Raw genomic sequence first — 13071 nt, forward strand, 5'->3', positions numbered from 1 at the left:
ACTTTATTGATAACTCACACATGCAGCACAGTTTGGGTTAACTGTGTTCTTCACGTAACCACGTAATAATAACAATAACAACAACAACAATAATTATTATATAATATAATAATAATAATAATTAGTATAATAATAATAATAATAATAATAATAATAATAATTAACAAATTATTATTATTATATCGAAGTTTGGGTGAGGTTTGAGTGGAAACAAAAACAGAGTCACTTGACAAAAAAAGACAAAATTATGACAAGAAACTGCCCATATTTAATGAAAGAGATATTTGTATGTTTAAAAATCAGTTCAAAAAGAGAAAATGTAGCTTTTTTAAATATTTTCACTAATCTGGGAGGGATCGGATTTTAATTTATTTAGAATGTGTTCATATTTAGCTTCTAAACAAGGTTAAGGTGATCTCGTCTAAACGCTTATGCGGAACACTTGTTTACTGGTTGTTGTTTCCGCCGGTATGAAGTGCAGTTGGACTCTGTGGGAAGCGGTTATCTTACTTGTTGCCACGTCGGAGTAGTCGGTGAAGCCGGTTTCTTTTAAAAAAGGAGGATTACTCGTGTTGTTCGGGGTTTCTGTGTCAGTCACGGTCATGGTGAGTTTGATAACTTTGCATTTAGGCCACCGGTGAAGCTGTTCGCTGACATTTGTGGCATTTTCCCGGTTACCGTTAGCTGCTGACGTACCCAAGTCCAAGTAGCTCCTTAGCAAAGTGGCTAGTAGTAGCAGGAAAATCAATGAACATTTTAATTCATGTGCAGTATTTGTGATTATATAATGTTTGCTCATTTCAGGTTTCTGTTATTAACACCGTGGACACCTCTCACGAGGACATGATTGTAAGTTTTCCATTTTTTTCCCTTTTTCATTTAACCGAAACTAGCTGCTAATCACAGCTGATGTTAGCCTTCTTGTTTTAAGTACCTGTAAGTGAGCTTTTACGCGTGATAACTAGAGATACAAACATGTGTACAATGAAACGTCAGTAAATATTATCACTGTAACGTGTTATCCATTGTCCTTAAACCCAGTTGTAACAAACTGATATTGCTGCGATCTGACACACTAGCTGATCATCAGAGACTGATACTGTTCTGTTAAGATCATTGTCCTAATTCATGACCCTGTTTCAGTCAAGTTTTAGCTGTCGGACTGATGACTTCACATTTGACTCTAGAATAAAAAATATCTGGGGGTTTTCTTGGATAACAAAATTAGATTTGAGAAACAAATTAATTCAGTTGTTCAGCGGTCCTTTTTTTAAATTAAGGCTCATATCCAAGGTGAGATTATTTTTATCTTTTAAAAACTTGGAACAAGCAATCCATGCGTTTGCCTTATTTCAGCTGGATTACTGTAATTCACTTTATGTTGGTGTCAGTCAGTCCAGTTTGGCAGGACACTTGTACAAAATGCTGCAGCCGTCTTTTGACTCCTGTGAAGAGACACCAACATTTTACCCTGGTGCTTGCTTCCCTTCATTGGCTTCCAGTGCAAAATTAAAATAAAATTTAAAATCTTACTTTTGACTTAATAATCGCTAAATTGTCAGGCACCAGACTATTTGTCTGACCTTTTGCAGCTTTATATGTCCTCTAGAGGCCTTTGATCAAGTGATCATTTACTCCTTACCTTACACAAGTCTAGGATGGTTCATAGAGGAGATCGGGCATTTGCGGTTGTGGCACCAAAAACGTGGAACGATCTACCTCTCCACATTAGAAAGGCCCCAACTGTCAATCTTTTTAAATCCCATTTTGAAACATATATTTTCGCTTTGGCTTTTTATACTGCACGAGAGTTACCAATTCTTTTTATTCTAATTTTCTTTTAATTTTCTTACCTGTTGTTGCTGTTAATGCCACTGTTTAATTATTACGTTGTGCAGCGCTTTGGTCAACTCTCTGTTGTTATTAAATGTGCTTTATAAATAAATAAATAATAAATAGAATACTTTGGTATACAGAGGAGTTTATGGTCGACTTGTAACTGCAGGGTTTCCAGTGTGTCAATGGAAAATTGTATTTAGTAGTCAGTATAATCTTTTAGTGATATACGTTTGCATATGGTAGAGTACTGCATGTAGTTATTTGTATTAGGAAATATTCAACCATGTATATTTAGAGGCATATAATTAATTGTGTGTGATCTCTAACAGGCTGCAAAGGCTTGGTGTGTATTCCACACTAGAATGCACACCCACATCCTGGGAGCACGAGAGAGGTCATACCTTCTCTTATTGTTTTACGGCAGGATTAACGTAGCTATGTCTGTTTTAGTTTAAGTGCTTCTTTACATATAGATGAACTGCTGGACTTCCTCACCATGTTATTTAGGGTGAGGGGAGACTACCCTTTCCTGACCAAGGATGTATCTTTTGTGCTTTTATGACCCTTTGATCAGCAGGACACACACACACACACACACACACACACACACACACACACACACACACACACACACACCTGAAGTATAAATAAAGACCAGGGCAGTTTCTCAGTGCGAGTCACTGAGACTGCCCTTGCTAGCAAGAAGTTCTGTGTGTTTCTCTTCTCTGAGTCTTTACTGAAGAAGTGTTTTAGAATATTTTCCCTAACACAGTGGCTGCACAGCAAGCCCAAATCAGCACCTCTTAACCATTGTGCTGACAGTTGGTCAGAGATGTTTGTGCTAGTACGCTGATTTTGGTTTTCACTAGACTTCTACACCTGATCTTGTCTGTCCAAACAACATTATTCCAGAAGTGCTACCATGTTCTTTAGGGAGAGACGAGGCTTTCTCCAAACAAACCAGACTTGTTCAGTTGTACTCTCTTGTGCATTTAACATATACAATGCACATAACAATACATGTAGCGTTTCATAGAAACAATAGGGTGTACTAAGTTTACTTCAAAGATCTACTTAAAGTTTTTTTTAAACTGACTTTTTTACATGACTATATGTCACTATGTTTCATAAAGTCCAGACTACTAAACTAAATTACATATAAAAGAACATTTGAGTTGATTAAATTAACAATAAAACCAGGATTGTCAGTGGGTGACGACACACAGCAGAACATCATCAGCCCACTCTGAACCTGTTTTGTGTTAATTCACACAAACAGTGATTTTCACTGTTGATTGTGATCATTAAGTCATACAAGATAAAGCACATTGAGCTGAGATCCATCTTTGGCAAAGGCTATTAAAATAATAATTTCAGAAACAAATCATTAACAACTTGCCACTGATACCCTGTGACTGTTGCCACAGATACATTTGAACTTGACTTAGCTGTACGTTTGTTATAAACTGTAACCTGTACGTCTGCTGTAGGACTTTTGTGTTTTACACGTTTATCTGAAGTAACCCCTCAAAAACATGAAAGGGACACAATAACATTAACTAACTTAAGAGGGCAGTGGTAGACCAACATGTTCAATGAGGTAACGACAATGTTTGTGTCAAAACCGGTTTTGAATACAGTACATTCATAGATATGGCTTCATTTCCCTGTTGGAAAGAACAGTCTGATGGCAGCTGTGAAAATACTCTTAATTTTGCAAACTGATTTATTGTGTTTACTTTTGGCTGCTGACTACAGCCACAGAAAGCACATTATTTAGATTTAAGGCTGATTCTCCAGCAAAGGAAGATGTGCAAAAGCTCCTCAGTATCCGAACTATCCCTTTTAAGAGAATAAAGTATTTTCTGTTGACTAAATCGTTGTTGCAGCATTTATCCTTTTTATTTTCAGTTAGATGATGTTTAAACTATCACAGAACAATCACCATGAGCATTTTTAAGTTCATTTTACTTTTGACTTTGACTTGTTGCTGAAAATGTATAAAATATTCTTTAAATTGAAAGGTAGAAGTGGAGGTTCTCACTCAGGTTTTTACATTTTGCTCTGTCTGTTTCAGCACGATGCCCAGATGGACTACTACGGGACTCGGCTCGCCACCTGTTCTTCTGACCGCACCGTCAAGATCTTTGACGTCAGAAACGGAGGGCAGATCCTTGTGGCAGACCTCAGAGGGTAAGAAGTAGGGCTGGCCCATATCATACCATTCACGGTAATACCGGTATAATGTTGGGCAACAATAAGAAAATGAAATATTGTTATAGACTATGGATAACTGCATTTCGTTGCCCTGTACCTGTGCATGTGCAATGACAATAAAGTTGAATTCTATTCTATTCTATAAACGCGCATGCGCAGTGCCTTTGTTTTCATATTCACATGGTGGAAAAAGCATGGCGGCGGCAGAGAATGAGAAGGGCGAAAGCGGATCATTGATTGAAACAGATGAACCAGAACTAGTTTGTAAAAATGCTGCAGCTTCACTGGTGTGGAACTGGTTTGGCTTTCGTCCGTCAGATACACAACAAAGCACTATTTTTGGCAGAGCATGCTAGCGGGTCGTCGTTATTACCGTGTTTTTTGGAAAATACGGCACACTTAAAATCAATCCTTTGATTTTTCTGACAATCAACAGTGCCCCTTATAATCCCGTGTGCCTTATGTATGAACTCTGGTTGTGTTTACTGACCTCAAAACGATTTTATGTGCACGGTGCTCAAAAATCTGTTAAATGTTTTAGTACGACTTTGCTAAGCTACGAAGCCGCACCGCTTGATGGATTGTTGGAGCGTTACGGCATCGTAGGCAGGAGCCTCACGGAGTGATACGTGCTGTGCTTCAACATAATGTTACCGTATTGTGTGTGTTTAACCTCTGTTTAAGTTTTGTGGATATTATACATGGTTATGCTGAGGATATGTCGGCCAGTTTCCACTAGAAATGCCTTTTGGTTAAACTGTCAGCGAGGAATTTGCATTCGCACGGTAAAATTTTTATATCGCTTTAATATTTTGTCTAGTGTAAATTATATCGTCAGTTATATCGTTATCGAAATTTTCGAATGTATATCGTAATAAATATTTTTGGTCATATCGCCCTGCTCTACTATGAAGCCTCAGTTTGTTGAGCAAACCAAGAGTCTAAAGCTAAAAAATGAACTTGTATCACTTGTTGTGATTAAATATAACTTGTTGGCACTTTTGTCTGCTGTAATTTAATTGCCAGGTGACAAATCCAGGTACTCAGTGAAAAACAGAACTAATTTGCATCTCTTGTGTTTTGTAGCCACGAGGGTCCCGTGTGGCAGGTAGCGTGGGCTCATCCAATGTTCGGCAACATCCTGGCTTCCTGTTCCTACGACCGAAAAGTCATTATTTGGAAAGAAGAGAACGGATCCTGGGACAAGATGTACGAGTACACCGGACACGAGTCGTCAGGTGGGTTTGATACAAGTTTAATCTCAATTCTTGTCTTATACATGCAGGTGGCTTCACACAAGAAAAGACCAGATCCTCACAGATTATTTAATTCATGTTCTTTGTATTTACAATTACAACACTATACATTTAATATCTTTTATTGAACACTTAGGACATTTACTGGATCTCCACGGATACAAGAATAAATCCAGGGTGCTCAGTCCAAGGTTTTTCAGAAATTAACCAAAAAGGCCTCTGATTCATTTTCCTTATTCAACCTGCCACATTTTTGTGTCGGTATAATAGGGCTGGGCCATATCATACCATTCATGGTAATACCGGTATAATGTTGGGCAACGATAAATAAAATGAAATCTATACATGGTTATGCTGAGGATATGTCGGCCAGTTTCCACTGGAAATGCCTTTTGGTTAAACTGTCAGCAAGGAATTTGCATTTGCACGGTAAAATTTTTATATAACTTTAATGCACATTAAAAAAAACAGCTGCCACCTGCCCTCAGAAGTTGATAACAGTCTTTCTAAATGGTAGAAGGAAAAAGTCTGAATCTCAAACTTTAGGTTTTTAACCAACCTCATAGCAAAATGCCACCAAAGTTGAAGTATATGTAATAATTTTACTAACTTGTTCAATATATATGAAATATATTTAAATATTTTTAACTTTTAGTGGATTTTCCTGTATTCACATTATTGTTCTCACCACAAAGAAAATCACTTTGCTTTAGGTGTAAACACAAAATCTGGGTCGGGCAATGTGTTTTTACAGAAGATCCAGCCATCACTGTCTGTGTATTGACTGACCTTTTTTGTTATTTGTGGTGTATCAGTGTTATGGTTTTTAACCATCATTTTCTAGTTCCTCATTTCTGTAGCTCCACTTTGTAATTTCCCTTCACCACAGTGTCTTTTATCAGACGCCTCACTCCTTCTGTGGGTTTTGGGGGGTGTGTGGCTCTACCTGTCAGCCACTTTACCTTATAGTGGCATCTTGCATGTTATGTTTCCTTTTTAATTGCTCAATTTTATTGTAGTGATTATGAGAATTTTTCTCAGTAGGTTGGTGTGTTTTGATCTGGAGTCCCTCTGGCTGTTTTTCCCCTCCTTGTACTCTTTTATTTGTTTCTTTTTGTCCCTTCCTCAGAAATCCGGTGTTGTAGATTGTGTCCTCGGTAGAATTAGAAGTTTAACAGATCAGTTTGGTGTGTCAGCTCACGAAATAATGAAGCACAATTTATTGCATTAAGATTTGATAGACTCCTCAGGCCTCTGTCTCATTGAGCCTCCTCCTGTGTGTCCACAGTGAACTCAGTCTGCTGGGGTCCATATGAGTTTGGTCTAATCCTGGCCTGTGGCAGTTCAGACGGAGCAATTTCCCTTCTCACGTTTACTGGAGATCAGCAGTGGGATGTCAAGAAGATCAGCAATGCTCACACTGTGAGACTTACAAACTGCTCTGAATGTTTGAAATGTCACTTTAGCAGCATCCTGCATTGGTTGTAACACACTGTTGTGATTCTGCTGCAGATTGGCTGCAACGCTGTAAGCTGGGCTCCCGCTATAGTTCCAGGCAGCTTGATTGATCAGCCATCGGGACAGAAGCCAAACTACGTCAAGCGCTTCGTCTCCGGAGGCTGCGACAACCTGGTCAAACTCTGGAAGTAAGTGCTCATGTTTTCTGAAAATCTCTGAAGGAAATCACCCAGGATTTTACAGTTCATACCATAGGTGCATCTACTAAAACTTTTGGACAAGTTCTAATCTCAGTAAAAAGGTCAAAGGTCAACTTTTCTGAAACCCACAAAGGATTTTCAAATTTATACTATAGGTGCATACCAGGAGGTTGATGGGTAGCACTGGCAGTGTTCCTGCAACACACTCAAAGTTTCAGAAGCATTTAAGAAATTATTATTATTATTATTATAACATAGCTGTGTAAGACATGCACACTTGACCAATCAGAAGCATTGAACACTACAAAAGAAACCTGAGGAGTACAAACATATTTCAGTGGAACATAAATCAGATGTTCGTTCTTCAGAAAGTTTCGGTTCTCTGGGGAAAGTTCACTGATCTAGATATTTAATGTCACCACAGCACAAACACGGTGATCCTTGTGTGACAAGTGTGGTAGTGGTGAGTGGAACCTCGCAGCAGAAAGGCTTCTGGTTTAAAAACGTGGCTAGAGCCTTCCTGTGCCTAGTTTGCATGTTCTTTCAGTACCCTTGTGGGTACTCCTCCTTCCTCCCACATACCACAAGACACACTGGGTTAGTTGGTTATCCTAATTGGCTGAATCCAAGGAAGATACATTTCTTGCTTGAAGTATAGACAATAAAGCTCTGCATGAGTGTGTGGTTCAGGGTGGCTTGTGGTCTGAAGCGTTTTCTTGTTTTGTTTTTGTTTTTTTTTCTTAAACCTAATTGTCACTGATTGATATTTCCTGCCTGCAGAGAGGAGGATGGGCAGTGGAAGGAGGATCAGAAGCTGGAGGCTCACAGTGATTGGGTGAGAGATGTTGGCTGGGCTCCATCTATTGGTCTTCCCACCAGCACCATTGCCAGCTGTTCTCAGGTGAGATTTGATGTGATTACACATGCAGAACATGCAATTTATTCTGCTTTCCAGCACCTAAAACATAAAGTGTTCATTCAGACATTATAAATAAAGTTTTGATAACTTGGGTACAAGTTTTTCACCACTAGATGGAGCCAGAGTGTGCCTCCGGTTCAGTCAAGTGTGAGATTAAAGATCCACCAGTTCATAAGCGGGTTACATTAATCTGTAGTGCTTCATAAAATGTGGTATCATATAAAAGCAAGTGTTATTGGCAGCTTGCAAAAAAGTATTTGAATAAAATCAAACCATTCCTGTTTTTCTTCCACTGGGGTTATGTGGGAAATTGTTTTCCATTCTTCCAGGATGGACGAGTATTTATCTGGACGTGTGACGACCCTGCAGGCAACACCTGGACGGCCAAACTGCTCCACAAGTTCAACGATGTGGTGTGGCACGTCAGCTGGTCGATCACTGGAAATATACTGGCCGTTTCAGGAGGAGACAACAAGGTAGAAAATACACATTTACACCAAATCCACATAAAATTATAGATATCATTTGATTTCCTTCTGTCTGACTTGGTTATATGCAAACTAAACATGCCACAGTCTGGAAGAATATATTTTATTGATATGGTTTTATCAACCTGCAGTGAGCTCTGCCCTTATTTTTTTTAACCTTATTGATTCAGGATATTATGGCTGTTTCTCAAAGCTAATATTTAACTCTAAAGAATAAGTTGAATTAGATTTGAGCGCTGACTCTGATTTTATTTATAGTTTATTTATTAAACTATTTATGAACTTTTCAGGTAACGTTGTGGAAGGAGTCGATGGATGGTCAGTGGGCGTGTATCAGTGATGTCAGCAAAGGCCAGGGCGCAGTCTCCACCATCACAGACACACAGCAGAATGAGCAGTGACCCTCGAATTAAAACACACACACCCATTCCGTGACCCCTGACCCTTCGATGATGACCCTCAGCCTTCAGAGATGAAAGAATAAACATGCTGGACATTTGGACTGAAAACAAGACGCCCAGAGTGATGAAGCCTGGTCTATAATCTGAGTTTTAGGCTTCAGCATGAGTTGGGTGCCTGCTGAAAATCAACAAGGAGAATTTATTAGAGGGAAAGAAACCATTACAACTCAAAGAATCACCGCTCTCTGTATTTTTACTTTAACGTTTAGAAATCCAGACACAACTTTGTTCGTTTTGTCTTTAGCTTCATCAAAGTTTAGTTCTTCCTGCTCTGCTCCAGAAATATTCCACCTCCACTGCTGGAGAACAAAATTACCATCACCCTTAATGCTCCCAGCATCCTCAGGGGCAGTCGTCCTGACTTTCAACACTTTATTCTAATTACTAGTTCACTCAAATTGGCTTTGAGTGAACCAAGAAAACTATAAAAACAAAGCAGGTGAGCCCACCTTCACACCTAAAACAAACTCTCATGTTCTCATAGTGAAACAAAACATGACTTGACTGCCTGGTTTGGATTTACATTTAATGATAAGTGGATAAATGTTTTATTTGGTAAAATGTTTGCAGACTCTTTTCAGCTGTTAAATGAATAATCTGCCTTAACAACCATGAATGGAGCGATCGTTTTTCTCCAGGTGTATAATCAGAATCCATTGATTTTTTTTTTTTTCATGTTTGATGTAATTAAATAACTGTTTAATATTAAAACAATTTTAATGTCTTTTTTTCATTTATATAATAACCATGGCTGGGCAAAAGAGTCCTTTTCTACTAACATACTCTTACTACAGGTCTCATTCATTAACACACATTCATAAATAGCTTTTTTGCTAAACATTCATACCCTTTGATGTATCTGGGTCAACTTGTAGTTTAGTATCTTGATCAAGAACACTCGGTAATGCTGAGTCAGGGATCGAACTCCTGGCCTTCTTGTTAATGCAATGACCCTAAGCCACAGCTGAGGGGTCACCAACGGAGGTAGATCAGCATGTTCGATTTGGCTCAGATTTTAGTCCGGATATTTTTCCCAGATGCCTTAAAAATGCACGGCGTCAACGTTAGCGCCGTCCAGCCCCACGCACGGGGCGATCCGTGTTAACCGAGATTTGTCGTGTTAGTGTGTGTGTGTGTGTGTGTGCGCGCGCATCCAGTAAAAAGAAACAGTTTGTGTTTGCTTCCACCTACAGAATGGTAAATGGACTTGTTCTTATATGGCGCTTTTCTACTCTTATATGAGCACTCAAAGCGCTTCATACAACTAATTCATTCACCCAATCACAGTTTCCAAGTTGTTAAATGCTTGCTATCTATCATTCACACTCCGATGGATGCATCGGAGACTAACATGAGGTTAGTATCTTGCCCAAGGATATTTGGCAAGCAGACCAGAGGAGCTCGGGATCGAACCAGGAACCTTCCAGTTAGTAGCTGACCTGCGCTACCACCTGAGCTACAGCCAAGAACACTTGTTCTCTTCCAGCTCTGTTTGTTTTGACCGATCCTGGGGGAAATATGTAGATATTTATCTGCTAAATGCTCCACCGTGCGCACCGCTGTTTAGCACAGAAGTTTCCTGTTGGGATGCAGAAACTCTCCCGTCAGTCACAGTTTACCTGCCGACCTGTTCTCTGCTTTTTCCGTGTGGCAGACAGTCCATGTCTTTTTTTTTTTAACCTGGGCGTTTCCTTTAACTGCCTGATTGGTAGCCAATCGCATGCTCGGCTAACAAAAACATTCTCCTCCTTGCGCATAGCTGTTACAGGTATGTCTCGTTTGATACGCTGTTCCTTTTGTATAAGCCGCCTGTTGTAGAGACTGCCTCCTCTGTGAAGACGCCGGACCGGTATGTAACTTCTGAACTCATCATTTTTGGTTTGAACATCGTTTTATAACTGGCCTAACTGGTGGTCAAACAGCTGTATAGAAATAAACGCGCTCAATATTTGATATCTTTAAAATGCATTTCTTTGCTCTTGCTTGCTTTGGTAAACATTTACAGATGATTTAGGGATGGTCAGCCCTACAAATAATTCATACACTTTATATCTGCTGGACTGTTGGAGTAGACGTTAGTCTGTTGTTACTCTTTGACACGGTGACAGTCCAACCAGTTTATCCTGTGGCACACCTGCGCCAGAGACCTCTACCAGGAACCAGGATTTCGTCGGATCCGGGTAACTTCGAAGCTTTGGGCTAAAGTCTTTCACTTCTTGCCGCGGTCCATCCCACAGTATCTTATGCACATTAAAGATCAACAGGCATGAAGTCACCGCCCACTGTCCTGTCAGTTCTCCGAAAAAAAAACAAAACATCACAATTCCTGGAAAAACCCTCCAGCTCTTTGTGCAGACAGAAGGAGCGTCTGAAGTTTTCCACTAGCGTGAAAATACTTTGCGTTTTCCAGGGGGTTAATATGAAATTCTTAGAGGCAACGTTATCATCTGAGTAACAATTTTATATTTTTAAATAAGCAGCACAGCACCCATTTGTACTTTCTGGCCTACATACAGGGCTGAACTGGTAATCTGTCATTTGCCTGATATGCTGATACACTTGTTTCCCCACGATTCAACACATACTTCCACCAACAGAGCAAGAAAAAGACCGAGAGTGTAATTAGAGAGAATAAAGCATTAAGTGACTATTAGTTAATTAGGTTTAACTATTTTTTCTTTTGTTTTTCAGGGAATAAAACATTTAATTGACATCAGTCCTGTTTCTTTCTGTCTAATCGAGCCAGGTTTTCGAAGTAGAATTTGAATATTATATCATGATAAAGATTTTTAAAGTGCTATATGTGTGTCACCTGTCGTAGGTGTTATCATTTTTGTTGCTAGCTGTGGTGTCGACATTGTCATCAATGAGCCAGTTGTAGGAAGAAGAGCAGATGCGAATCTTTTCCTTCTTCTTCTTGGAGAGATATCGTCCATCAGCATTAAAGTCCCCCAAAAGCATTATATTCTGCCAAAAAATGCCAAAAGAGAGCAGAACTCACTTAGTACAATGACAGATGTTTGTTACAGCCAGTATGTGACACTCTAATGTCTAATGGTATTAATGTATTCTTTAAATAACAGCACAGAGATTTATATGGTAGGATATATTCATTATTATGCGATCCCGTGAAGAGCTGTTATTTATTGAGCATCACTTCACTGTAGGATACAAAGATTTATGCACTTGTGTTTTTAAAGTTTCCTTTTCATTTGTTAATGAGCAAAGCAGCTTGAAGACATCCTTCCTTATCGGTCTGTCTAAAGGATGACAAAATCAAGTAGTTAAAACTATATTATAATCTGAGTCACTATATGGATTAACAAGGTGAGATATTCAGGATCTGCTTTAAAACAAAGGTCAGATAAAGTTATTTATTAAGATTCTGAATGAAGGGAGTTTGATCTGTGTCCTGTTTTGGAGCTTAGTTCACAGTTTGTTGTTTATTCGCTGCTTGGTTAGGTTTAGGAACTAAAAGTAATTGTTTAGTTTTAGAAGATATTGTAGTATTGTAGTATTTCAGCTTGAAGATTTCTGCTGTAAGAGAAAATATTCAGCTATATTCTACAAATATTCTAAAAGGCAACAATCCCAGCGTAGGTTATTAAATTATGGTCATTACGTGTTCAGCACAAAAAATTCTTCTTTATGTAGATTGCTTAAGGATTCTTGTCGCTAGGTATTAGCAAATAGTCAAGTTAACCTTGACTTATAAGGCTCATGTAGTCAGTATAATCTACTGCAACTGGCCACGGTGTAGTGATTAGTGTTGTATTGCTGTAGGTGAAATAAGCCAAACCCCTGCTCTTATGGATTGCAGAGGAACATAATTTCTGTTTTGGTGTAAAAAAGAGGCTGGGGGAAAGGCATGTGAGTGGAGTGGGTCATCAATGCATTTTTATTAAATTCTTTATACACGACGCCTTGTGGAGAGATACAACACTTGGTTGTGTTGAATTGGAGCTTTATGATAAATGCCTCAGTTCTTGGAGGTTTTTTTTTAAATCATCTTCATATGGGTACTGAGAGGAAACACCCAGAATGGTGTGGCGCGTGTAAACCAAGTAAACTGGTTTCCAACACAAATGATTGCTTACTTACTCAAGAGAGAATGCTTGCCCTCAGGATTAATGATGGAGGTGAACATTGTCTTCCACTGGAAGATATTATAATGCAAGAAGAAACTAAAAGGAAAAAAGCAAGGCTCTCGATGAAGTATCAGACACCGGCTAA

General features: G+C 39.0%; 2 protein-coding genes across 3 annotated transcripts in view; both read left to right on the forward strand.

The window, feature by feature from the left end:
- The first annotated feature begins 456 nt into the window (after positions 1-456).
- Positions 457-9549, forward strand: sec13 (SEC13 homolog, nuclear pore and COPII coat complex component). The gene is made up of 9 exons (XM_005946566.3): positions 457-605; positions 805-849; positions 3917-4032; positions 5143-5294; positions 6601-6734; positions 6825-6958; positions 7751-7871; positions 8219-8365; positions 8668-9549. Exons 1-9 carry the CDS (start codon positions 603-605, stop codon positions 8776-8778), a joined length of 963 nt encoding a protein of 320 aa, XP_005946628.1. The 5' UTR covers positions 457-602; the 3' UTR covers positions 8779-9549.
- Positions 9550-10545: 996 nt separating this feature from the next.
- LOC102305057 (deoxyribonuclease-1) overlaps positions 10546-13071 on the forward strand; it is a 12794-nt gene continuing 10268 nt past the window's right edge. Inside the window, exon 1 of one of the 2 annotated variants that reach the window (XM_042213720.1) lies at positions 10546-10687. The gene's annotated coding sequence lies outside the window, so the exon portion shown is untranslated. The other variant, XM_042213721.1, reaches the window with a different exon arrangement.

Source organism: Haplochromis burtoni, unplaced genomic scaffold (genome assembly GCF_018398535.1).
Source record: "Haplochromis burtoni strain Fernald_Lab_line unplaced genomic scaffold, NCSU_Asbu1 Contig_473, whole genome shotgun sequence".
NCBI lineage: Eukaryota > Metazoa > Chordata > Actinopteri > Cichliformes > Cichlidae > Haplochromis > Haplochromis burtoni.